This window comes from Crotalus tigris, unplaced genomic scaffold, assembly GCF_016545835.1.
Source record: "Crotalus tigris isolate CLP2741 ecotype Arizona unplaced genomic scaffold, ASM1654583v1 scf7180000018323.1251302, whole genome shotgun sequence".
Lineage (NCBI taxonomy): Eukaryota > Metazoa > Chordata > Lepidosauria > Squamata > Viperidae > Crotalus > Crotalus tigris.
In genome coordinates, this window is record NW_024096943.1 from 417,598 (window position 1) to 445,216 (window position 27,619).

The 27,619-nt window shown below is 38.0% G+C and overlaps 1 protein-coding gene across 4 annotated transcripts; it reads left to right on the forward strand.

The window, feature by feature from the left end:
- Positions 1 to 2,274: 2,274 nt before the first annotated feature.
- On the forward strand, positions 2,275 to 27,553 carry LOC120311165 (hepatic lectin-like). Of its 4 annotated transcripts, none has more exons than XM_039350350.1 (6): positions 2,275 to 2,411; positions 9,899 to 10,006; positions 18,821 to 18,892; positions 20,436 to 20,587; positions 25,479 to 25,591; positions 27,019 to 27,553. In XM_039350350.1, exons 1-6 carry the CDS (start codon positions 2,369 to 2,371, stop codon positions 27,158 to 27,160), a joined length of 630 nt encoding a protein of 209 aa, XP_039206284.1. In that variant the 5' UTR covers positions 2,275 to 2,368; the 3' UTR covers positions 27,161 to 27,553. The 4 variants fall into 4 exon arrangements, with proteins under 4 accessions (XP_039206284.1, XP_039206286.1, XP_039206285.1 ...); XM_039350351.1 differs by lacking the exon at positions 2,275 to 2,411 and adding an exon at positions 3,644 to 3,910; XM_039350352.1 differs by lacking the exon at positions 18,821 to 18,892.
- The last annotated feature ends 66 nt before the right edge of the window (positions 27,554 to 27,619 follow it).

The following is a 27,619-nucleotide window of genomic DNA, read 5'->3' on the forward strand; positions in this document are numbered from 1 at the left end:
GGGCTCTGAGTGATGCCTCTGGCACACGTGCCATAGGTTCGCCAAAACTGGAGTAAGATATAAGCATCTTGCCAATTTTTAGGAGAAACAGAGCAATCAGTGGGGAGGAGTATTTTTATTCCCTGTTGTTACTAGGCAACCTTTAAAATATATTTTCTTGAAAAGTGATCAGTGGTTGTAGTAACATCCTGCTGTCCTACATATGGAGCATTCTTTTCAGAGTTACAATGGGCTTCCAAGGAACTTTTTAAAAAGATAGATAAAAACCTGTCAAAATGTAGCCTCAGGAGTTACTTTTTAATTATTTCACTTTTTAGATGATTGAATATTTTTTTTCAAAATGCGTTTAGGTTATATTGTATACCATGTCAGGTCCTTTACGGCAAGATGGTATGAAAAGTATAAATAAAGGCAAACATAGGTCTGAGCCTGAAAGTATCGGTTTTAAGGTATTACCTCTATTGTATAGCAGATATTGGATATTCTTTCAGGAGCATCTTTTGCAGGGGGCAGGGGGTCAACAAAGAACTGAATCCTTTTTCACATTTATTGTATGCATGTTAAAATGGGGAAGAGTTTTGATCACACAGTTGTGGTTCCCATCTTGACTTTTTTTTAACCACCTCACCACCATCCCATAGATATCCTTGTGCTCCCTTTTCTTTATGACTTAGAGACCTAGTATATAAAAAGGAGGTTCAGTGAAAATAAGGTGTTTGTTTCATAATCATGGAGTGTTATTTAAAGAGTTAAATAGACATCACTAGCCTGATATTCATGTAGGCGTATCATTCTCTGGCCCCATCAGACTTGGGAGCTATTGTGGGACATTCTAGTGATGGATTAAGAAGTATCAGCCGAACATGGTAGCTCTTCTAAGGGTGCAGGTATGGCAGAGTAGTGAGTATATGCTTGTCTGTGGTACTAAATAAGCAGTGCACAGTAAAAGTGCTAAGATGAGGTTGTTTCATTGCTCAATGGATTATTTGTCCTGCAGAAAAAATATGGCATTAAAGAAGAAGCTCTAAAAAGAACTGCACTTATCAGTGATAAGAGATTTCATTCCAAAGGAAGTTATTCTGGGTCATCTCATATGCCAACTTCTTAACGCTCAAGAATTGACAACCCAATGAGATAATCTAGCCTTGCCTTCAATATCATTGAGGCCAAATCATAATAGGTTCTACAATGGAAGTTAGCCAGGAAGAAGGAGGGAGCAAGCATTCAGACTGAAGGGACCATTTAGGATGCAAGAGCAAGAAGCAAGCTATGAATCTCTAGATCAACCACTGCCAACTTTTCCAGGTGTTGGTTGCAAAGCAGTATCATCCAGACACTCCCATCGTGTGATCCTACTAAAATCTTCTATGTCATCACTGAATTGTCATAGGATTTCTGTCATTTCAACCTTGCTTAACAAATTTAATTTGTCCTTGGAAGAGGATGAAACAAGAGGGAAAACACAACTTTAATGCCCGTAGAATTTAGGGAAGCTTAAGGCAACATCAAATGAATACGCAAAACCCCATTTCTCTACCTGAGCCTGCCCAACATCTTCAATCATGCTGGGAAAAGCAGTTGGTCTCTTCCATTTTGGGGAGATCAGGAGGGGAGTGAAGCCTGGAGGCAATTTTTTTCTGTAATGGGGATAGTCCTCTGGAATAGCCTCCCCCAGGAGGTTCAGTTGGCTCCAATACTACCCATTAAAAAAAAAAGTTGAAGATGCAGATTTTCTGGAGGACATTTGGGTGCTGACATCCAACTTGGCACCATTATTTGGGATATGAATGTAGCGTATCTTTTATTATTTGTGATTCATCTGTCATCTTTTTTGTGCTTGGGCTTTGCTTAGTCCAACATGGGCAAAAAGATGATTCTTCAAATATCAGATACCCAAGTCTTTTAGAGTTTGGGCTATACATGCCAAACAACTTGAAAAGACCCCATCCCCCTCAATCATTACTTAAGCTACTGGTTTCCATAACTGAGACAATATGAAAGTCTTTTTTTCCCCTCTAATTATAATATTATGGAAAAAAATAAAACATGACAGTTTTTAAGTCTACTCACTTAGAAAGCAACTGATTCATGCAAGGAGGTAAAACTATCGATTTCTGGCCTTTGAACAGGAAAAACAAATCATTAGCAAATTGCCCAAGGGCAGTTTTTTTTGGGGGGGGGGGAATACTGTAATGCTCAATCAATGAGGTTGTAGGAGGTGACCATACTAAAAAACAAAGAAAGAAAAAAGTTGTGGTCAGAGGGCACCAGAGCTGGGATGTAAACTGTTCTGCTGCTAGCAGTTGCAGCTTGATCTCTCAGTAGAATTGACAAGGTGAACTGCAGTGTCCTTATTTTACAAAACCAAATGGAGGATGAAATATTTCAAGATGATCTTCGCACTAATAAAAGTAATTTTTTTTTTCCTTCTTGGCAATCAGTAATCAACAGCTAAAGAGTCAGATTTCATCTGAAATTGAGATTTAAAATTTACATTTTTAGATTTGTAATCATAGAGTTGGTGTACGTAAGTAGTGTTTATCATATTTTCCGAAGGCAGACCTCTATTTGAAAAGAGGCTGGAGGACAATCCTCTATTGCATTTCTTCTTTCATTTTCTTTCGTAATGTATAAAGGGCCAAAATTAAAGATTCAGAAAATAAAACTGATTTAAAATGTTTCTGATTATGCATGTTGAGCTGTAATGCAGCTGGAGAGCACAGACGTTTTAAGGAGTTCTAAGCCAATTGCTACCCTGATTTGGTTGCTCTGAAGACATTCTTTCATTGGTGGGTTGTTCTGTTGATATATTGAGTGGGTTAATGGGATTTCCTCATTTCCATCATGTGTATATGTGGATTTTCAGCTAGAATAGTGGAGTTTCCAAATCCAAGAATCTCTCCTGCACACATATTTTTGCATGTGTGCATATGCCTTCAAGTCCTCTTTGACCACCTAGACTACACTACTCCCTGAAATTTTGGGAGAAAATTTTCAAAAGTGGCTTTCCCTTGCCATTTTCCTATGGCTGAGAGACAGTGATTGGCCCAAGGTCACCCAGCTGGCTTTGTACCTAACATGGGTTCAGGATTTACAATTTCCAGGCTTCTAGCCTGGTGACTTAGCCTATACACCAAATGGTTAGGTTAAGAGCCCCATAGTAACTTTCAGTGCTGGACTGTGCCCCTAACAAAAATTGGTTAAATTAGAGCACATGCATGACAGATTAGTATGTTTACCCTTTGAGATGTGGGAATATATTTAGTGCGTAGTTAAACTAAGATACAACTCTTAGTGCAGTAATGTTTTTCTTTGTAATTATTTTGTTTTTATTTAGCTTGTTCAGTTTATATTACTTGTCAGTTATATTCTCTGAGGAGCTGCAACTAAAGGCAACAAAACAAAACTTTTACAATTTTTCAAACTTCATTTGAGAGAAAGCTACCACTCGGGAACAGAACAAGCAATCCCTTTGCTACTTGTTGCTTCACAAACTCATACAAATAGAGACACACAAGGGAGTTTCTTTTTCTTAATATGGTAACTTATTTTATAGCATACCAACTGTTCTCTGGTTCATCTAGTTATTTCCTATAGTGCTCAAAATAGAAACAGCTCTGGGCCTTCCGGTTTGCCATTACAGTGCTGCGGACGCTGAAAGATGAGCTCCATCTTTTGCATTGGAATTCGACCCGCTGGAGGACCCCGGGAAGGGTCGAAAGTCACCCTGTAGGGGCGATGAGCAAGGAGGGGACCTCCTCTTGATTGCAGCCCTTCCACTTGATCCAAGGCAGCCCTTCAAACTGGTGGGGGAAAGACCGGCCATAGCAATATGGCTCATCACTAAGCTGCTGACAGCCGAACTCAAAATTACTATCAAGCACCTTTAAAGCAACGCGGATGAAACTGGGTGAGATCTGATCTTCTCTTTAAGACTTTAAATACCTTTTCCTGTAAAAGCTGCCCAAAGTATTTTTTCCCCTGTGAGGAGAGAGGGAAGGGAATTTCTACCCCACCCTCTAAGAACAGCGACAATTGACTACCCAGGGGAAACAGAGCAACTATAAGAAGAATTTTAATCTAATTAGATACATATGCTTTTGAAATTTGGGGACTAAAAGTTTTCCTATTTTTACTGGAGACGTTTGTTTTTATCTAAAAAGAAAAGAAATAAATCTTGAAAAACTATTATAAAAACTTTGAACTCAAAAAGTTTTAAATGGCATCAGTGACATCTTGTGGTGAAGTATGGTATTACAACTTGTTATTGCCTAAAAGAGACTTGGCTTGAAGCCCAGATTCTAGAAAAAATTATTTTGACCTTGACAGATACCACCTGTGAAAAACTCAGCTGTAAAAAAGGGACTTCAGGGTGGCATATCTGGCCTGTTTGAACTATGAAGATAAACCTTTACTGATTTTCAGAGTTACTGTATATGTGGGGAATTGCTTTCTTATTTCTTTACATGAGAAGCATTTGTTATTACATGAGATGATGGAATACTTTGGACTATAAATTCTTACTTGGCAAACAATTTCTACTATAAAGACTACTTACAACACGTGAAATAGATGTCCCATACCTACTTATAAAAAACAAAAAACTATTGGGACTTCCGGTGGCTGCGTTGGTGTTGATAGCAGCTGTTTTACAGCTGCCTCTCCTGGGAGATCGTAAAAGCCGGTTAAACAGCGATGACCAGCTGTTTTATGGCTTGAAACCTTCTTCCCGGGTGAAGGGAAGAAGGTGAGCTTTCTCCTGGATAGGAGTTGAACCTCACCAACATCCCAGGGATTTTTTCTCGGGAGGTGAAGTGTGAGAGATCCTCCAAAGTCCGGGTGTTGCTCCGTTTCCTGGGATGCCTTTGTTCTCCGAGAACGAAGCCAGACGCCGCCTCCACTGCTGCTCTCCTAATGAAAACTGTAAGTGACTTTTAAAGCAGACAGAGCTCTCAGGAGAACAATGACTGGATTTTACTTGTAACTTAACTCGGGGAGAACTAACATCTTCTCCTGTTATTATCTGAACAAATTGCTGGAGCAAGAAATATGGCGGAGGAATATTGTTTCTTTGTTACTCTTCTTGTTTGAACACTTTCATTTTCTACTTTTTATTGATCGAGCTTTATCAACATAATGGACTTGATGTGTTTAAGAGAATTCTTTTTTTAAGGAGTAAACTTCTCTTTTTTTGCTGTTCTTGCTCTTTTTACTTTTACTAGTTTTTAATTCTTTTTTTAAAAAAAATTTTTTTTCTTTGTTAAAATGGCCTCAAAACGTCCTGGACCTGCTTCTCTTCCTAAAGTTGCAACTCCTTCTTCAATAACTCAGACTGTACAACAACAACCCAGACCTAAACTTTCTCCACCCTCACTATCACCGCAGTCAATAACACTTAAAGATTTGCAAGATGCTTTGGAGAACATTTATGAGAAAACTATACAAAAGACAGCAGAACTTATTGAGAAAAAAATGATCAGATGAGAGTAGATATTATTTCTGCACTGAAGGGGCTTGCTGGACTTGTAGAAAAAATTGATGACAGGGTGGATGAAGTGGTGGGGAAGGTTGAAATACTACAGGATAGAGTTGATAAGATAGAAGATAATGCAGACAATGTTCAGGATGAGATTTTAATGTCACAATATAGAGAAATGGAGTTCACTTTGAGAATAAGAGGCTTGAAGGAGAATCTTCAGGAGAATTTGACGGAAGAAATTGCAATTGAATTGGCTTCTATTTTGGAATGTGACCCTGAAGCAATGTTGAGAGATATAGAAAAGATTTTTAGAGTTAATTCATGGGTCGCAAAACAGAGGAAGCTGCCAAGGGATGTGGTGGTTTGTTTTGCTAGAAGATCATTGCGGAATGAAATTATTCAGGCTTTTTATAAGCACAGATTTCAGATTGCAACTCAAGATGTGATAATCTTAAAAGAAATACCTTCAAAAATCCTTAGGAGAAGGAGAGATTTTGCTTTTCTGGTGGATGAACTTAAGAAACAACAAATTCAATTCAGATGGGATATTCCTGTGGGGATAGTGGTGACTTATCTTGGCTTACGTTATCATCTTAATACAATTTCTAAAGCAAAAGATTTTTATATGACTGTGTTAAAAGCAGAGTCACCACCATCTCCAAGATCAAAAAAAAGATGAGAGCAAGGCAGAAACACAATCTGATGTAGGCTTAAAGCCACGCCCAGGAGAAGAGTTATTGGTTGAATCTATTCAATTAATTGATGACCCAAAACAACAGAGAATTACACATGCTGCCTATAAACGTAGAGAAAGAGAACAACAACAGCAACAGCAACAAAAGGTTGATGATGTTAAAGAAACTATTTTAATGCTGAATTTAATAACAGCAGCAAGACTATTGGTGGGTCAGTATTGGAAAAAAGATTCTCTGCCTTCTTTGGAAGAATGGGTATTCAAGGTTTCTAACTTAGCAGAAATGGCTAAAATTTCTGCTTACTTAAAGGACCATTCACAAAAGAGATATGTTTCTGTATGGAGAAGATGGATAGAATATATTCAGAAGAAGTATGGAACAACAAAGTTTCATTTATTTTATGAATAATGGATTTTTATTAAATTATGAATTCAAGTTTGCAGAGAGTTAAGGGTTATTAGGATTCCGGTTATTGTATAAGTAGTAAATTTAAGTTGACTATGTTTAGTTTTCTTTTTTTTCTTTTCTTCTTTTTTTTGTAACCTTGTACTGAGTTCTGGGAAGTCGGGGGGGAAAGGGGGGTAGGGGGAGGGGAGAGGGGAGAGCATGGGTAGTATGTTCAATAGTTCAGATTTTGGTGATAGAGGATTGCTCAGGCATTTTCCCTCAGACCGCATCCGATTGAGAAGAAGAGGAGAGGGATAAGTAAGTAGAAAGATGGAGGACAGAGGGAAGGGAGGAAAGGAGGAGGTAGAAGGAAGGGGGAAGTGAAGAGATGAGAGGGGGATGCGGTCTGGGGGGAAATGGGTGAGCAATGTCAGAATTTGTGTGTTGTATTTTAACTTCTTATGTATCTGAATTTTTTTTCTTATGATCGTAATGAAAATAAAATAATAAATTTTTTTTAAAAAACAACTATTTTTAATATTTGATTTTAAAGTCTTCAACTTAACACATTATCAAGAGAATATGGATGAAGATCAGGAAAAAATCCTTTCTATGTTGAAATCAATACACAAAACCATTCTTTCAGCTTGTGACAAAATAAGATGCAATACAAAGGAACAAGATACCAGCTTAGATATACAAACCCAGGAGAAGTGGAACAACTAAATACTGAGGACCCAATTGACCAAAAGATCCAGCTAATGGAAAAATCAGAAAAGGGAGTGACCACATTGAAAATAGAAAAGACTTTTTACATAAATCAGAAGAAATTTGAGAAAAAGGAAGAAGAGCAGATTGAATGGAAGGTAAACCTATCAGGATAATTGTGGGAAATTGGAATAATAGGGAGGTGATCTAATGAATACAAATGGGCTAGTTCTTCAAAAAAAACTGTAGCCAAATGGTCTTTCTTATTTCAAATAATACATATAATAATAGAGGGAGAACTGTTTGAGGATTCAAAACCTTCAAAAATGGAAGGTTAGTTGGCAAAGGAAGAAAGCCAAAGTAAGGCTGAAAGAAACTAGGGTTTTGATTTATTAGAGGGGATTTCATATTACTGATTAGAGGGTTGAATATGGTGGAAAATAATTTTTAGAAAATAAAGTAACATTATAATTGAATAGGCAAGATGTGTAATAAGACTAATAGACTTTTGGTTTGTTTCTGATTGTGATGACAAAGAGATTATTTTAATGTTAAACTTAATTACAGCAGCAAGGTTGTTAATAGGGCAATATTGGAAGAAGGAATCTTTGCCTACTTTGCAGGAATGGTTTTTTAAAGTTTCTTACTTAGCTGAAATGGCAAAAATTTCGGCTTTTTTGAAAGATCAATCGCAAGAGAAGTACCTCTTGGTGTGGAAAAGATGGATAAATTTTATACAATATAAGTATGATATAAGAAAATATCATTTAGCTTTTGAATAATTTATATTTAAAGTTTAAGATATTATTTAGAAGTGTAGAATAGTTTTGTTTTTTTAATTATTTTTTTTATTTTTTTATTTTCTTCTTTTTCTCTTTCTGGTTTTTATATATAATGGAGTTAAAGTATTTAATAATTTGTTTACTGAATGTAATTATATTTGTTTGAGGTTTATTTGGGTTTAAAAGTTTTTTCTTTTAAGTTCTAGTTAACCCTGTATTCAGCTCTGGGAAGAATGGGGGAGGGTTTTGGGGTGGGTTGGGAGGGATTGGGGAAGGGGTTTTTATTGTAAAATTGTAAAAATTTATAATAATAATAAATAAAAAGACTAATAGACTTTTGGTTTAATATGGTGGAAAATAGATAACTTTTAGAAAATAGAATAAGATTATATGCAAATAGATAAGATGTGTATTTAGAATATTAGATTTTGTTATGAAAAGGGGAAAAGGTAGAAGTTGAGATAAGGGAAACTTTGGTCACCTAAAGCTTGGAAATTATAAATGCCAAATGTTAATTTGAATATTGATGGGAAAGAAGCAATAACAGAATATTGATTATATATAAGGATTGAATGCAAACACAATTAAGATATGTATAAGCTAAAAATTATTGATAAATGTAACAAAGATGGTTTTACTTAGTTGATAATAACTATATTAGCCTAATATGAGATAGTAGATATTAAGGGAAAAAGAGAGGAAATATCTGATGTTGTAACTTGGGATTTGTGCTAAAGATTTATGTATGTTATTGAATTATTGATTACCCAGTTACCACGTTGCTTTTTAAATGTTTAATTGTAAAATTAGAAAACTAATAAAATATTATATTAAACAAAGTAGAAACAACTCTGGGGAAATGTTTTGTTCATTGCAATATACAGTTGTTCTCAAGGTCACTTTTGTTTTCTTTTTTAATTTTTGAGCCCTTGTGTTAGTGTGGACTCCCGGCAACAGTCTGGACAAGACTCTGAAGTTTTCTTGGACGTATTTTTTGGAAATGCAAGATTATTTCCAAGAGTTACAAGAGTTCATTTAGTGACCATTAGAAGTTACATTGAAAAAAGTGACATTTTTTTACACATACGACCATTGCAGCGCCCACACAATCATGTGATCAAAATTCAGATGCTTGGCAACTGACTCATATTTATAAAGTTTGCAGTATCCCCGAAGTCATGTGGCTATCTTTGTAACCTTCTGATAAGCAAAATCAATGGGGAAGACAGGTTCACTTAACAACTGTGTTACTAACTTAACAAGTGCAATGATTCACTTAACAACCGTGGCAAGAAAGATCGTAAAATGGGGCAACATTAACAATTGTCTTGCTTAGCAACAGAAATGTTGGGCTCAGTTGTGATCACAAGTCAAGGACTACCTGTGGTTTGCCCTTGACTGAGAGAGAGAGTGACTGACCCAAAGTCACCCAGTTGGCTTTGTGCTTAAGGTGGGACTAGAACTCACAGTCTCCCATTTCTGGGCTGGTGCCTTAACCACCAGACCATACTGGCTCTCCTCACAATTCTTTGGGCACCCTATAATATCATTTACAAATAATGGCAGTCCTCATCTCACCAATCAATAAAGATCAAGGGAATAAAATGTAACCGCAGCCAGTATTTCAAGAAAATGAACAGTAAGTACTTCATGATGTCCTGCAAGCTCAGCCAACAGATGATCAAGCTTTGCAATGTTGGCTCAGCAAATACTATGGGCATTCAACAAGAATAAAAATCCATACATGATTTCATTGATTAAAAGATAATTTTCTTTCTGGGTTCCTAACGACAATGCAACAAATTTCCTGCTATTTCTTTCATCCTCTCTCTCTCTTTTTTTTAAAGAAAGGAAATGCCTTTTCTACACCCAGAGATCTGACTTCCATATCTATGTTCTGCTGGCAGTCTGTTTCCTCCTAACAGTTATTTTCTTCATTGCAGTTCTTTACAAAGGTACGTATTTCATAATTTTGTTCTTTATTGAGTAATCTTTGGCTTGGATTCTTTCAGCAGGGTGGAGAGGTATATGCTCTTATTAGTTACAGAGTAATCTTAAACTTTACAGAAGCATTGCCAAGTCAAAGACCCCATAAAGCTTTGTACACTACAGCCAGCATTTGCTGCTCCTTCTGCATATCATCATTTTTGAGCTGATGTGGCAGAAAGCCAAAAGAGTTGAGAATCCAAGGAATCCTATTTACACTGAATCATGTTCCATTTTTAGGCTTTCTGAGATGATAACCCTTGGGATCCTGAAATGAGACAGTTCCTTTGAGAAAGTAGATGAGATTCCTAAGTCCTGAAAGCCTGCTGCAGCCTGTACAAAAAGAGCTTTCTAAGGGAGGATCCACCCATGTGAGGCTGTCTAGTTTCTAGACAACCAACAGGTCGAGTCTGAAATAATAATAATAATAATAACACTACCTTGACGTGGTTGTGGGGCTTGTGTACTCTGAGGAAGATGAGAGCTATGCCAGAGGTTCAACCATACTGGATAGGTCTCATCAGAGGAGTCAGACAAAGAGTGTCTCTCCCATAAAAAATATGGTGAGACGTAAATTGCAGAATGCCATACCGGCTCGGACGTCGCCCGGGTTAACAAGGTCCGCACTAGATATTGGAGTTCCTGGATATCTGGTGAAAAATGGGTTACAGGACTCAGGACTGTTGGCTGAGCAACCAGGGCCAGCAGCTGCAGAACTACTGGAAGAAAAGGTGTTTACCCGTCGCAGATACACAGTGATGGAAAACAAAGAAATAATGATCTGTTACTACAGATCAAGTCCAACAAGAAGAGGATATCTAAAACGAATGCACCAGTTCTGGAAAGAACAACATCCAGAATCAGAAATAACAGAACAGAGACTAGCAGATCAACGCCGATTTATAACACGAAACAAAATATTCACAGAAACAGAATTGGACGAACTGCAAAGGTTTACCCAGGGCAAAGAAATCAAAGCCTTACCAGAAGTAATTCAGAATGTAGAGGCTAACCAGGGGGAGTTGGCAGTGAAGGAATCTAGCAGAAATATACAACTGTTCTCATTTGGAAACCAGGCACCTCTACCTCAGGAAGAACAAAACCCTCTAACTAAAGAAATAAAAGAATTGAAACAAAGAATAACTGAGCATCTAGAACAGCACAAAAACAACAGAATAAGGCTGCCTGCATTGAAGCTTGTTCCAAAGAAACAGCTAGCACAAGCATTAAAAGATGCAAATACTGCAATAGCAAGTATAAGCACCAATTCACTGCAAGAAACAAACCAACTAATGTACAGCACAGCTGCAGTTATAACAGAATACCTGGGATGCAAAATCAACAAAAAAGAAAAACAAACAAACAGTGCACCAGAAAAATGGAAGGTTAGACTAGAAAATAAGATCAGCAAGTTAAGATCACATGCAAGCAAGCTAGAACAGATGAAAGAAAAGAAGCTGAAGAACAAGAAGACCAAAGAATACCTAATCAAGAAATACCACTTAGAAACAAGGAAGATCAAGGAAGCACTGGAAATAATAAAGCAACAAATAACAGCTATAGCCAGGAAAATCAGTAGATATGAAGCTCGAATTGCAAACTATAGGCAGAACCTCCAATTTCAATCCAATCAGAAACGTTTCTACCAATCCATCAATGGAGAAACTGCAAGGAATCCGTCAGTACCTGACAAGAAAGAAACAGTGCAGTTCTGGAAGCAGATATGGGATAACCCAAAGAAATACAACAAGGATGCGGCTTGGTTAAAAGAGGTGGATGCAAATAAAACAGAAGTTGAAATGAAAGAACTAGTAATAACAACAAAAATGGTAGAAAAAAGAGCAAAGAAAATCAAAAATTGGTCAGCACCAGGTGAAGATGAACTGCATGGGTTTTGGTTGAAACATCTAACTGTTATACACCCACTCATTGCCAAGCAGTTCAACAATATACTACAAGGAGGAGAAATTGAAAAGTGGCTAACAACTGGGAAAACCTACCTAATAATGAAAAATCCAGCAAAAGGGGCAACACCAGGTAACTACAGGCCAATTACCTGCTTACCAACAACTTTCAAATTACTAACTGGTGTGGTAGCTGATGCAGTACAACAGCATCTAGTTGAAAACAATCTCTTTCCACCTGAGCAGAAAGGAAACCGCCCCAATAGCAGAGGAACAAAAGATCAACTCCTAATAGACAAAATGATCTTGGAAAACTGCAAGAGAAGGAAGACCAACCTGAATGTGGCATGGATTGACTACAAAAAGGCATTTGACTCTCTGCCACATGATTGGATAATCAAGTGCCTAGAAATAACAGGAGTCAGTAGAAACATCAGAAAATTTGTGCAAAGATCGATGGCACAATGGAAGACACAGTTGCAGATCAATGGTGAGAAGCTGGGAGAGGTTAATATCAAGAGAGGGATATTTCAAGGAGATTCATTATCACCATTACTATTTGTTATTGCACTGTTTCCTCTGTCAACAATACTGAATAACTCAGGACATGGCTATCAAACATCAAAAACATCTGCTATACTATCTCACCTCCTTTACATGGATGATCTGAAGCAGTATGGAAAAACATCATCTGAAATAGAATCGCTGCTCAACACTGTCCGTATATATAGCCAAGATATTGTAATGGAGTTTGGCTTGGACAAATGTGCCACACTTACTATCAAACAAGGAAAAGTAGTGAAAACTGAAGGAATCAAGATGCCCCACGAAAATAACATTAAGAGTCTGGATGAGGAAGATTACTACAAATACTTGGGTATTCTTCAAGCTGACAACATCAAGCACACTGAAGTCAAGAAAAAGATTAGAGGTGAATACATCAAGAGAGTGAAGAAGATCTTAAAGTCCAAACTCAATGGAGGAAATACCATAAAGGCAATCAACACCTGGGCAATCCAGTCATTAGGTACACAGCTGGAATAGTGGACTGGACTCAAGCAGAACTAAAAGCAATGGATAGGAAGACCAGAAAAATAATGACAATGAATCATGCCCTTCATCCACGCAGTGACATTGATAGACTTTATCTACCAAGGCAAATAGGTGGGCGTGGAATGCTACAAGTACATCAGATGGTTGAAGAAGAAAAAATGGCTTTGGAAGAATATCTGAAGAACAATGATGAAGATGCACTGAAATTAGTATATCAGGAAGGCTTACTAACTACTGGAGAGACCAAACTGGCCTACAAGAAAGACCAAATGAAGAACAGAATAGAGGCATGGGAAGACAAAGCACTACATGGCCAATACATGAAAAAAATAGCTGGGAAAGCAGATAATAATAAAACCTGGCAATGGCTAAGAGCAGGAAAATTGAAGAAAGAGACCGAGGGACTAATTCTGGCTGCACAAGACCAAGCCTTAAGGACAAACGCATACAAAGTCAAAATTGAGAAGACAGCAACAGACAGTAAGTGCCGCCTATGCAAAGAAGCTGAAGAAACAGTGGACCACTTGGTAAGCTGTTGCAAGAAGATTGCACAAACTGATTACAAGCAGAGGCATGACAAAGTAGCAACAATGGTGCATTGGAAGATCTGCAAAAAATATCATTTGCCTGTAAGCAAAAACTGGTGGGATCATAAAATAGAGAAAGTCATAGAAAATGATAAAATTAAACTGCTCTGGGACTTCAGAATTCAAACAGACAAGCACCTGCAGCATAACACCCCAGACTTAACAATTGTCGATAAGAAAGACAAAAAAGTCTGGATAGTGGACGTGGCAGTGCCTGGAGATAGCAGAATAGAAGAGAACGAACTGGAGAAGATAACAAAATACAAAGACCTACAAATAGAAATAGAAAGACTGTGCCAAAAGCAAGCAAGGGTAGTACCAATAGTAATAGGCTCCTTGGGTGCAATCCCAAAACAACTGGAGCACCACTTGAACACCATTGGCATTGACAAATTCGCTATTAGTCAATTGCAAAAGGCAGCCTTATTAGAACTGCTTCCATCCTGCGACGATATCTGTAATACCATCAAACATCCACATCTGCCTATCCCAGGTCCTGGGTAAGGACTCGATAGGTAGACAAAATGCCAAATCCAGTCTGAACATCTGGCTGACTGTGCGATGATAATAATAATAATAATAATAATAATAATAATAATAATAATAATAATAATAATAATAATAATAATAAAAGTTGGAAGGGACCTTGGTCTAACCCCCTGCTCAGGCAGGAAACCCTATACCATTTCAGACAAACGGCTGTCCAGTCTCTTCTTAAAAACTTCCAGTATTGGAGCATTCACCGCTTCTGGAGGCAGGTTGTTCCATTGGTTAATTGTTCTAACTGTCAGGAAGTTTCTCCTTAGTTCTAGGTTGCTTCTCTCCTTGTTTAGTTTCCATCCATTGCTTCTTGTCCTGCCTTCAGACGCCTTAGAAAATAGCTTGACTCCCTCTTCTTTGTGGCAGCCCCTGAGATATTGGAACACTGCTATCATGTCATCCATAACCCTGCTCTTCATTAAACTAGACATAGCCAATTCCAGCAACCTTTCCTTATATGCTTTAGCCTCCAGTCCCCTAATCATCTTTGTTGCTCTTCTCTATACTCTTTCTAGAGTCTCAACATGTTTTTTACATTGTGGTGACCAAAACTGGATACAGTATTCCAAGTGTGGCCTTACCAAGGCATTGTAAAGTGGTATTAACACTTCATGTGATCTTGATTCTATCCCTCTGTTAATGCAGCCTAGCACTGTGTTGGCCTTTTTGGCAGCTGCAACACACTGCTGGCTCATATTTAAGTGATTGTCCTCTAGAACTCTGAGGTCCCTCTCACAGTTACTACTATTGAGCAACGTACCCCCTATACTATACCTGTACATTTGGTTTTTCTTGCCTAAATGTAGAACCTTACTTTTTTCACCACTGAATTCCATTTTGTTAGATAGAGCCCAGTGTTCACGTCTGTCCAGAGTTGGCTCACCTGGAAAACAAGTGAATTGGAGAAGGGTGATATACACTGACTAGCCAAATAACAGAGTTTTGAGGAGGAACTTTTTCCAGCTATTTAACCAGGGATTATATTCTGCCTCTGTTTCCTTCCTGTTAACATCATGACTGGGTAAATTGCAATTAATTTGTGAGCAAACTGAAAACACTAGAGCAGGCATGTCCAACCTGTGGGCCACAGGCCACATGCAACCCTGGAGAGCTGAAAACGTGGCCCCACAAGATCATAAACTTTTAATATTACTATTTGATATTTTATTATTATATATATGCCATTAAAATAATATATATTTTATATGAGGCCCAAGACAATTCCTTTTTATTCAGTGTGGCCCAGGCAAGCCAAAAGGTTGGACACCCATGCCCTAGAGAAACTAAAAATATCAGAGCTGCCGTAGCTGTAACTCAATAATGGAGAATATGGTTTACATGGATCAGTTCCCAGATCCTTAGCATCTCCATGTGGAGTTTGAGCAGGGGGGGGGGGAATCAAAATCTGAAATTTTGTTACTATTTCTGGTAGCTCTTAATAGACGTTTGCAAATTAGGACTGAATGATTTTATAATTTTTTTAATAAAATTATAAATTATTTTAATTTGATTTTATAATTATTGATGAGATATGGAAAGAAGATTGTTTTTACTAAAATATTAGTGAAGGTGTTACATTACTGAAGTTGTTCATACCTGTCTGGAGGGAGAGGGTGTAATCTTTATATTTATATACCTGTATTTCCCCAAAAATAAGACCAAGGCTTGTATTAATTTTTGGTGCAAAGACACATTAAGGCTTTTTTTCTGCTTAGGTCTTATTTTGGGGAAAATATGGTACTAAATGCGTTTGTCTGGCTGACAATCTTAACTGGGACTTATTTTGGGGATAGGGTTTATATACACACATTTTGTTGTTGTTAATAGCGAAGTCGTGTCTGACCCATCGCGGCCCCATGGACAACGTTCCTCCAGGTCTTCCTGTCCTCTACCATCTTCTGGAGTCCATTTAACTTCACGCCTACTGCTTCAGTGACTCCATCCAGCCACCTCATTCTCTGTCGTCCCATTCTTCTATTGCCCTCAATCTTTCCCAGCATTAGGCCCTTCTCCAGTGAGTCCTTCCTTCTCATTAGGTAGCCAAAGTATTTGAGTTTCAACTTCAGGATCTGGCCTTCTAAAGAGCAGTTGGGGTTGATCTCTTCTAGGACTGACCGGTTTGAACGCCTTGCAGTCCAAGGACTCACAGGAGTCTTCTCTAGCACCATAGTTGTGTATTTTTTTCTATCTCTTCTCTTTTTTTCTTTATTTTTTTATATTTTTTAAATAATTTTCTTAGTTTGAATTAGTCTTTTTTCTTGTATTGTAGACTTTAATAAAATCATTATTTAAAAATGAAATCCTGGAGAACTCCCAACTTTTATTACTGATAGCACTGAATTAGCTGAACTAGCAACCTAACTGGGTGGTGTGTACTGTCAAGCTTCCTCTTTGACTAGTCTCTTGAGAACTTAAATGCAGTATTTATCTTTAAGTCATTTTTTTCTGAGGCAAAAACCATTTTTCTTCTTTTTACTGAAGCAAAAATTCTATTACAGATTAAAATAGATAAAAATGTTAGCAAAAGATTACATAGTTTAGCATGGCACAGCTTTCATGTACCAAGAATATTTCTATATTAAGACTTGTAAAAATTCATTAATCCCAACTAAGATGAATCAGAGCTGCCTATTTCAGATAACTTCAACGTGAGTTTCCCTTTTCCTAAGTTTATATTTACTGAATTATTCGTCTATTTACAAACACCTGAGATAACACCATCTTCTTTTCCCAAACAGAGAATAGCCTTGTGTCAAACCTCTTTATCAATGTATATTTTTCTGAGAGAGGAATTCATAAGTAGACATGCTCCCAAATACCTATGTCTTCTTTGAAACTACTTTTCTGTCACTTTGCAGAAGTCTGCTTATTTAATGAATTTATGACTGTAACACCCATTATTTTAATAGTATTTCCTAGCTCTAAGCATCACTGATAAAGGTTTCTTTAGATACCAAACTCAGAATTAGGACCTGCAATGTAAAGATCTCTTCTGTCTCCCCTAGTTGATGCTTCATTCTCTCAGAATTATTTATTATTTATCAATAAAATTTGTATATGCGACTCCAGGTGTTCAGCAATAGAAAAACAAGTATTAAAAACAAGAAAGATAAAAAGTATAAAAACCAACTTAAAAAATAAATATTATAAAAACAAATATTGAAGCTCTAGGCCTAGGCAAAGAGAGAATAAGCATGGGTATTAACAATGGAGTCATCTGAGCATATCTCCTGTTCTCTGGGAACCCTAGCTCCGATTACATATCCAGGTCTTACAGGGCTTCTGGAATATCAAAATGGATGAACCCAATCTAATTTCAGAGGGAAGAATGTTCCATAAGGCGGATGCCATAGCAGAGAAAGCATGTTTCCTGGGACCCACCAAATGTAGGTCTCTACTTGATGGTATCCGCAGCATGCTGTCTCTGCCAGATCTAAGGGGCAGGCTGATGTAATTGGGGAAAGGCAGTCCCCCAAATAGCTTGATCCTCACTTCAGAGACAGTTCACGAGGCCTATAAGATCCAGCTGTTGCTTTTAATTTTCTGCAATATAACTTTCCTCATCCGGGGCTTGATGGTGGATGAGAGGTAAGACCTGGTTTGTAACACTAAAAACTGAAGGGGAGAAGTAGAAGCAAGTGCCTGTCTCACAAAAATGCCTACCTTGGAATCAAGACTGGCATCAGCCGTGTTTTCCGGGTAGGGGAGAGGAAGGGGTGGCAGTTGTTGCTCGGGGCTGTTCAAGTTCCTAGAACCTGAGATGAAGTCTTGTTTTTGAGCCTGGGCAGTCACATGCCCTGGAGTAAAATTCTCTTGTTGCCCATCTCTGGGATTACTGTAATTTCCCTCTGATGTCTAAGAGTCTGGGCACAGTCGGCTTATGTGTACTTCTTTGATGTCACAATTTCTAGGATCAATTACTTGTTGATCGAATCACCTTTCACTCCTCCAGCCAGAATGGTTATGCCATTGATTCCATCAACGGCCCCTTCAGACCTGAATGCTGGTTATCTGCCAGCTCCACCTAGCTCCATCAAATGGGCTCTGCTATTGACAGGAGATCCATTGCACTGGTTGGAATAAGCTGTCAATCTGCTATGTCCAGGCTGCTCCTCATCTTGGAATGTTTCTGATGAATAGCCTGTGCATCTATGCAGAATTCTGCACTGTGGTCTTGTTGGGCAGCATCTTGAATTCCTACAAAGTTAACAATTGCAAACTGTAGGAAATGTGAGGGCTCATAAGTTCTGCATACTTGAATGAGTCAGTGTGGACTGGTCCATTCAGCATTCTAAGACATATACAGGAGGCCTGGTGGCGCAGTGGTTAGAATGCAGTATTGCAGGCTAACTCTGCCCACAGCCAGGAGTTTGATCCTGATGGGGCCCAAGCTTGACTCAGACTTCAGTCCTTCCGAGATTGGTAAAATGAGAACCATTATGTTGAGGGTAAATGCTGACATTGTAAACTGCCCACAGAGTACTGGAAAGCACTATGGAGGGGGTGTATATAAGTCTAAGTGCTATTGCTATTGTAGTTTACAAATCTCAATAGCTAGGATTTTGCACGTTCCTAAACCATTATAAGCTAGATGAGTCAACCCAGCTGGCAGAAGCTAACGCTTTATTATCAGCTTTAAAATATGAAAAGTTACTGATTCTAAATGCTGACCTTCCCTCCCTTTGTTGTATTTTTTCAGTCACAACTCTTTCATCAGAAATGGACAAACTAAGTAACTTTAGGCAACAAAAATATTCCCTTGATGACGCATGTAAGTCTTGATGGTAACCCTTCCTTGTTATCTTCCTAGAGTTCCCAGCTATAAAACAACAGCATTGTTTCACTAAATTTTCAGTTCTCTAAATAATCACAGCTGTAAGATTCCTTTTTTATTGTTTTCTGTATTTATTACCTCTGTTGCTTAGTAGCTCTATTTCACAGAAGGAAAAAGAGAATATACTGGTGGATACTGGAAGGGCCATGGCTAACTCTTAGAACTAGGTGGAAGGGGTCTTCTGTCCTTTACACTTTTCTCCTTTATAAGAAATGCTGCAAAGTTGGAGAGCAGATTGGTCCTCTGAAGGTTTAGGCAAAATCACTGAACCTTTGTCATCATAGTTGCTTTACCTGCACTGGGCACTTTTTAATCCCTACCTACTTAACAGGAAAAAAATGGAGTTAGAACTGTAACTTTAAAAAAAAAGATAATACACATTCTTCCCCATTAGCCAAGGACTTCAATTAGGACAATGATGATGAAGTTTTCAGAGTTTTCAAGACAGTAAACTTTAATAGGCTTATTTTCCATGAGTCTGTTGTTGTTATTGTTTTTTTTAAAAAGCCACTAATTCACAATCCACCCAATGCAAATCAGCAAATGGAGAATGAACAATAATCTTGACTTTAATTCTCGTGAGCCAAATTGTAGACCTTGATTACTATGATTTACAGGAAAAGGCACCTTAGGTCTTGATCTAAATCTTGTGCTGTTTTCTGCAAAAGTCCTGGCCCACAAAGTTAAACTTATTCCATCAGGATACTATTTGTCAAAACATCAGGGAGAGTGACACACATTCCAAGATTTGAGACAGAGGTATGATTTTGTGTTTTTTCTCCTCCTTAGGAAATAAATTAATCAGATTAAATATGCTGAAAATGTTTATTTAATAAAAATGGTTTTGGCCATCAGCCACAGGAACTCTGGGAGTCATTAACCACTTACCATCTTTCACATCTATTCCATACCTATACCATACCATTGTTGATAGTAATTAAAAATAATAGAATCATTCCAGAAGATGACATGAGATGTCTGTGGCTTACTTTCAAAGAGATTTTCTCACATTTTATGAAATTAATCAATGTTTCCTTTCAATGCAGTGCCAGGCAGCCACCTAGTGGATTAAATAAACTTGGCTTGTTTCTGCTTAGTTGGCAATTTGAGATTTCAGCTTGTGGCATGTTAGGAATTTATTTTGCCATGACTTTCAGAATCTAGCAGCCAAATTAAAAACTTAGCAAGTCAGATGTCTCCAGATCTTTCATTGCTTGACAAGATCCTAAGTGTGAATCCAAAAGTGCATAGGTTATACTTCCTTAATTTTTTTCCCTTCATTTTATACATATTCTATCTTTCTGCCCCAAAAGTTTCAGATTGGTTCTGGTATTATGTGCTTGGTAGGTTGGATCTGCCAAAGAAAAACCTGGAATTCAAAAATGGAGATGAAAATTGCAATTAACCAAAAGTCACGGAGATTATATGTTAAACAAATCAGGATTCCAGTTTGAATTAACACTCTTTTTTTTTAAACCAGTGTTCCCTTGTGGCCCTAATCACACACAATGGCAGTACTTTCATGGGAAATGTTATTTCTTCTCTCTGAAGAAGGCTACCTGGAGATGGGCCAATGATCAATGCAGGGACAATCGTGCACATCTGGTTGTCATCGATGATATGGCCGAACAGGTAAAAAGTGGGGACTGTGGTTGCTTCCTTGGAGAGCAGACAGATCTCATAAGTATGAGATATGGAGAATATGAAAGGTCAAGTAGCTTGCTACATTCAGAGGGACTCTTCTCTGCCATGTCTACATGCAAGGTGGATTTGGACTAGGGAGACACAAGCATAAATCCCCACCCAGCCGTGAATCTTAGGAAGTTGTTTTGATTCAAATGTATTTTCTCAACCTAATCTATCTTCCTGCAAGAATAAAATGAAATGAGGGGGGAGGAGAGAGAGAGAGAGAGAGAGAGAGAGAGAGAGAGAGAGAGAGAGAGAGAGAGAGAGAGAGAGAGGGAGAGAGAAGCAAAATAATTATATCTACCATCTTGAGTTTCTAGCAGAAAAAATGGCAAGCAAATGTTATGGTAAATAAATGGAATAAATAAGACAAAATTAGTGTCAGCAAGAATATCCGTGTGAGACATATGACTCAAGGGATCTACGGATGAATGAGTGGGCACTTACAAGCTTACAAAACTCATGGCACCAAATTGCATTCATATTTCTATAAAGGCTAAAGGTTGCATGGATGGGCAAACTTTTTGCTCCAAGGGAATACATGACATTTGTCAGTAATGTGCATCAGTCATGCATGTGGTCAGAGCTGTCCTCTCAGTCATCCAGGTCATGGTTATCCCAAATGTGCTTTCCAAAAGGCAACTGGACTTTTTTTTTTTTCCCCTTGAAGACATTTTGCTTCTCATCCAACAAGCTGAAGAACTGAATAACAGATTAACAGAATAACAGAGTTGGAAGGAACCTTGAAGGTCTTCTAGCCCACCTCCCTGCTCAAACAGGAAACTCTACCACTTCAGACAAGTGGTTGTCCCATCTCTTCTTAAAAACTTCCACTGTTGGAGCACTCATTAACTGTTCTCACTGTCAGGAAATTTCCCCTTAGTTCTAGGTTGCTTCTCACCTTGATAAATTTCCATCCATTGCTTCTTGTTTTGCCTTCAGATGTTTTGGAGAATAGATTAACCCCGTCTTCTTTGTGGCAGCCCTTAGATATTGGAACACTGCTATCATGCTATCATCATGCTATCATCATGCTATATCATGCTATCATGCTATCACTGAAGAAGCTTTTTGGATGAGAAGCAACACGTTTTCAAGGGGGAAAAAAAATCAGTTTCCTTTTGGAAAGCACCTTTAGATCAGAACTGTCATCTCCCTTTTCTCCTACCTTAAATTAAAATCCCAAATCTTTTTCTCAAATTACACATGCACAATTTGAAAAATAGTACTGTTTCCTTAGTCACCCATAAGCTCTCATTTACATGTGTTCAGAGTAAATAGGCTGAAATCTGGGACTGGAGGATTAATTGCCCATGCATGTCTTCCTTACTATCCTCCAAGACTTATGGAATAACTTGGTCAGGCTAGTGGGGGAGCTATTTTCATGGAAGAGATGGAAGTTTTGCCCACCATCCTTTCTGCAAAACTGTAATCAGACAGAATTATCTGTACAAGGAATGTGGCACTTAAAAATGATTATTCTTAGGTGCCATCCTCCTCAAGGAAACACTGCTCTCCTCACTGGCTCAATTAGTTTGGTTTACTGGAGGGGGAGGGGGAGGAGGGAGAGAAAGATTTGGCTCTTGAGCTATATTGAAGAACTCTGTGTTGCATGTGGCCCTCATAACACAAGTTGCTCACACGCAGCCTAATAGATTTCTAAGCAGCCGTATGACTCGAGTGACAAATTATGTAAAATATAATTTATTTAACTTATTTATTTGATTATATCAGACAGGATTGTATGGATTTGCATAGTAGAATTACTAATAAGCTCTAGTTTTCAAACCAGAGGCTAGACTCATATAGCAGGCTAAGCCAAAACCAAATAAAACCCATCTTAATACCATACATGAATTCAGTCAAACATTTCTACAGCTCATCTTGACACCATACCACTCCCCAGTCTCTCATTAACATGTCTTAAATTGGATATGTGCTAGGTCCAGGAGTAGGCAACCTTGGCTCTTTTATGACTCATGGACTTCAATTCCCAGAATTCCTGAGCCAGCCATGCTGGGAGTTGAAGTCCACGAGTCATAAAAGAGCCAAGGTTGCCTATCCCTGCGCTAGGCTTTCACTCCTCCAGCTTCAAAACACAGAGAACAGGGACTGAAAATCATAGGTTTTTCTTTAGTTGACCAATTAGAAAGTACAAAAAAATTATTCAATCATGCCCTGCCACAAGATATTGCAGTTTGTGGAGTTTTAAAATCCCTTCACATCATTCCCACTTCATGCAACAAATTAAATACATTGCTAGCAGGCCTTCATCCAGGTTTTTATGATGTAATACATGCATTTCTTGGAGAGAGAAAAACACCTGAGCATTTACAGTAAGGGCAAAGATGCCATCCCTCTGCTGTAGTTAAAAGCCCCTTACTAGCTGTGAAGGTGAAAGAAATGCTGGCTCTTTTGCATTTAGGAACTGTCAGAATAATAATTTGGGGTTCCAACTCAAGCCGGGGCTGCGCAAGAATAAATAAAAATGAGATCCAGACAGCTGGGAAGAAAGAAGAAATATTTATTCCTACAAGCAGAACAGTTTGTACTTAGGGGCAGCTGCAGAGAAATGGGGCACAGTAACCCGATTAAATAGGGGAGCTTGTGGAAGTGTCTACATTCTGATTCTAGGGTGATGCTTGAGGGGCGTGTGTGTGTGTGTGTGTGTCTGTGTGTGTGTGTGTGTAGGTATGTTTATTCTTGTGCACATGCAGTTCCACTGGGAGATCTAATTTAATTAACTCTGTATTTAAAGACCTTATCCTTTGATATGTGGATTAGGTCTGGGTAACTTAGATTGACCTTAGAAACCACAAAAGCTCTTTCACACATGCAGTTGCCTTTGATTGCTTTTGAGCTTCCAGATGAGTCCATTTTAAGAAACTGATCCAGCACAATGTGGGCCATTACAATCTAACTATCATCTATCCAAAGCTCTGTATTCTACCCATGCTGGTCTAAGCTAGGCTCACCTATGCATCTCATGAAGTGAACTGCAGCTTTTAAATAAAATGTGTTAGTCAGAAAAGATGCTACCAAATTCCTGATTATTTGCCAACATATAGAGCGAGCAACTAAATTTCATTTTTGATGTGTGCCATTGTGCCCACAGTAAAAAAATGACAATAAAGGTTATCTCATCTCATCTCATCTTATTTCATCTTACCTCATCATATGCTGTAACACAGCTCTCCTCCTAGGTCAGGCACGTCAAATTGACGGCCCGCAGGCCAGAAACCGCGCCCATCCCATTGCAGGAAATGGGAGAAAAGTTGCGATACAACGTCACGTGACGTCGCAAGTTTGACCTGCCTGTCCTAGGTCAACAAAGTTTCTAGTTAATTCTAGCACAGATGTTTGCTGCTACCAATCACTGCTTGATCTGTGCTCGTAGGAGGTGCTCACCTCATTGGAATACTATTGGGATACTAGGAACCAGAGACAGGTAGTCTTCATTTAGTAACTGCCTCATTTAGCAACTGTTCACAGTTACAGAAGTGATGAAAAAGTAATTATATGTCCAATCCTCACATTTATGACCATTGCAGGTCTATAAATTAAAGGGAAGTTCTAGTAAGATCATAATCACGGTCAAGGTTTCATTTAGCAACTGTTTTGCTTAATAACTGAGTTATTGGACCCATTTGTGATGGCTAAACAAGGACTACTTATACTCTATGTTCCACCCTTTTAATTGCAGTTTTCTAATCTGGCTCTGTTCTCATCAAAGCAGCAACTTATACAACAGCCAAGGTAGTCAGACAATGTTTAAGCAAGAGTAGAGAATTTGTGGACATCTAGCTGTTGCTGAACTATGATTCCCATCATCCCTCACTATTGACAACTTGCCTGGAACTATTGGGTTGTAGTTCAACCATGCTAATCAAGACACAGTTTCCTTAACCCTATTTGTTGTATGAAGTGCTACATCCTCTCCCAGGATGCATCATTCTATTCTTCTATTTTGCATCAATCACCTTGTAATCTTAGGCCTCTGGATATATAGACTCTTTAGTGGGCGTCTTTGGAAATTTTTGTTTTTCAGGCTGCTCTTCCCACCCCATTTTCTCCTTGTTATGTGCTCTTGGCTACTTTCCTTCGCAACCAGTGGCAAGCTTGTCTGACCAATAATCAGCCAAGACATACTGAAGGCCTTTTGTTTCATTTATTGCAATAAGCAGGGAGAAGCCATCAAGGCTTGGTTCTCTCCAAAGTTCATCATTTCAAATCAACACCTTTATACATTCCTTACCCAGGCTGCCCATCCCTTCTCGTTCCCCATTGGGTGAGATTACTATGAGATTACATTTTCTATGACTGCCTTCTACATATTTCCTACAACCCTCCCCAAATACACTAAATCATACATTGTGTGTGCATTTAAATGATCAGATAATGTATGCAAGGTGTGCCAATTGCATATTGAGCATGATCTGTTGCCTTGTTCTCTAGTTCCTGTTTATTTTATGGACTCTTTCAATAATAGGTTCTTACCTGTTATTCAATTTGGTTAGTTTTCCTGTTATTCAGTTTGGTAAATTTCCTATTTTTGTCTTTCCTGCTTTTCAATTCATTTTGTTTTACCTTTAAGCTAGCTATTTCCTCTTTCCGCTCCTTCCTCTTACAGCTAATTCCTCTTATAACTAATTCCTCTTACAATTAATCCCTCTTACAATTTTAAATTTTGAAGATGTTTCATCTACTATCACTCTTTTGATTACAAACAAATCCATGTTTGTGCACCCCGATAACAAAATAGTGGTTGAAGAAGCTGATTTCAATTAACTCAATATTCACACCTTTTGCTGTACTTCTCTATCCTTTTCTTTTGCAGATTTTCGTTCAGACACGAGCCAAGAATGAGCGTTATTGGATAGGACTTACAGATATAGAAACAGAAGGAGAATGGAAATGGGTGGATAGTACTAATTACAGACTTGGCTTCACGTAAGCACTGAACATTGAATTTTGTTTGCCTGTCTCCAGATCCTAGGTGTCAAACAGAATGTTTTCCCAAATATAATCTGTCAAAAGCTTCTTTTAAAATAGAATGTGACTAGTAACCATTAGAGTAACCAATAAATTTTAGAGGCAGATGTCTTGAGAAGATCTGCTTGTTACACCAAAATGTAAGAAGAAGAAAGCCAAAATCTAATATTTTGGCCTATGTATAGATTCTGTATTTGAAAGCAAAGTGTTCTCACTTCAGTCTTTATCCTAACAAATGTTATTAATCTGAACTCAGAATTGTACCTTGGCTGTTCTCCAGTTCTAAATTTTATTACGGAGAACAGATAAGGCAGGAAAAAGGCCCCTGCACTTTTTAAAATTTAATTTGATTTGATTTACGTTTTGTTAAAAGGAGCTCTTGCCAAGATGATTAATCCATGCATTTAATAACTCTCCCCTTCTCTCAAATTACAATTTAGTGATAATTTTTAGAGGTTTCTGGGACTATAACAAAACCTTTTGGGAAAGGGTTTGCATGCAGCTCTGGAGCTTCAGATTATAGTCCTCTTTTCTAAAAGATCAAATTGTACATTATTTTAAATATAGAATTAAATCTCTGATCTGTGGTGCTAGAGGCAACAATTATGCATCCCTTGAACTGCAAAAATAACAAAAAAGTCCTAGACCAAACTTCACCAAAAAATATCACTTGAAGCCAAACAGAGGCTGTCATATTCTGGTTATGTCATGAGAGCAGACTCACTCAAAAAGATAATCATGCTGAGAGTGATCAGCGGAAAAAGGAGAAGGGGCTATCCTAGTACCTGCTGGCTGGACACTGTAAAGGATGACAGCGGGATAACCATGGTGGATCGAAGGAGGCAGTATGAGGTAGAGGGACATGGAGAGTGCTGATCCATAGAGTGGCCGAGAGTTGGATACAACTGAATGGTTGCCAATGGCAATGATATAGCTGGAACATTCCACTAAAAAAATCTAAACAGTAATTGGTACACCAATCCAGACAGGATCCATGTGAGCAGTTATCTGTTCTTTCTCTGTGGTTTTCTGGCTGAACATTTCCTGCAGAGGTGCTATTAGCCACATGGAGAGGAATTTCAGCGGAACAACAGGTAACACTACTATCCTGGTCAAACGTAGGGACAAAACCACATGATTCTGCCTCTGCAACCGGACACTTTGTCATCAAAAGCTTAGTCTGCATCTCCATTCCCACATCTGTTTTGCTGCTTTTTAACCAACAGCTTGTTACGAGTCATCTGATCATTTCCAAAACGGCAAAGAAAAAAAATATTCTGGCACCTTATAGAATAAAAAATTCATTACTGTTCAAGCTTTTGTAGACTTTAGGCTTTAGACTTTAGTGGACTATTGTTTAAAATACTATTGTATTTTTATCTCAGGTACTGGAAGCGAGGGGAACCTAATAATGATCTGTCAAATGAAGATTGTGCACATCTCTGGGGCAACGGAGAATGGAACGATGTTTACTGCACATACTTATGCTACTATATCTGTGAAAGATATATGCCAATGATCTTCTAAAAGTCCTCACAGCACAGAAGAGCTGAGGGCCTAATTGCCAAATCCTGCAGATTTTACCAGAGATGTCTTATATCTCATTTTTAAAGACATTAATGTTATAAATCCCAAATGATTATTTACTATTACTGCCAACTGCCAGGATTTAGTTATTTTGTAATTCTGCAGCTAAATCCATGAATTTCTTAGTCTGGCTTTTAATATATTTTGAGACCTTATGGGACGTGTACATTCAAACATCTCACAGTTCATCTTCATATTTTAAATAATGTAAATGGATCCAGAGATCCCACCAGTGGAGTCATCTAGCAAAATGTCATCCCTTTTACTTAGCATTCTAATGGTGTTCTCTTCATTTGGTTTGCTTTTTTTAATGTAAAACTTGGAGAAAACATGGAAAATAACTATCGTTTTTTTTTTCTTTGAAAAGACTTTGTGTCCTGATTTAGTCTCTGTATAAAA

What these genes read in the sequence shown, in the direction of transcription:
- LOC120311165 (XM_039350350.1), top strand. Translation starts at nt 2,369, where the DNA reads ATGGAGGATGAAATATTTCAAGATGATCTTCGCACTAATAAAA. An exon ending in CATTGCAGTTCTTTACAAAG is followed by an intron (nt 10,007 to 18,820) that starts GTACGTATTTCA and finishes GTATTTTTTCAG; the next exon opens with TCACAACTCTTTCATCAGAA. An exon ending in ATATTCCCTTGATGACGCAT is followed by an intron (nt 18,893 to 20,435) that starts GTAAGTCTTGAT and finishes TTTTTAAACCAG; the next exon opens with TGTTCCCTTGTGGCCCTAAT.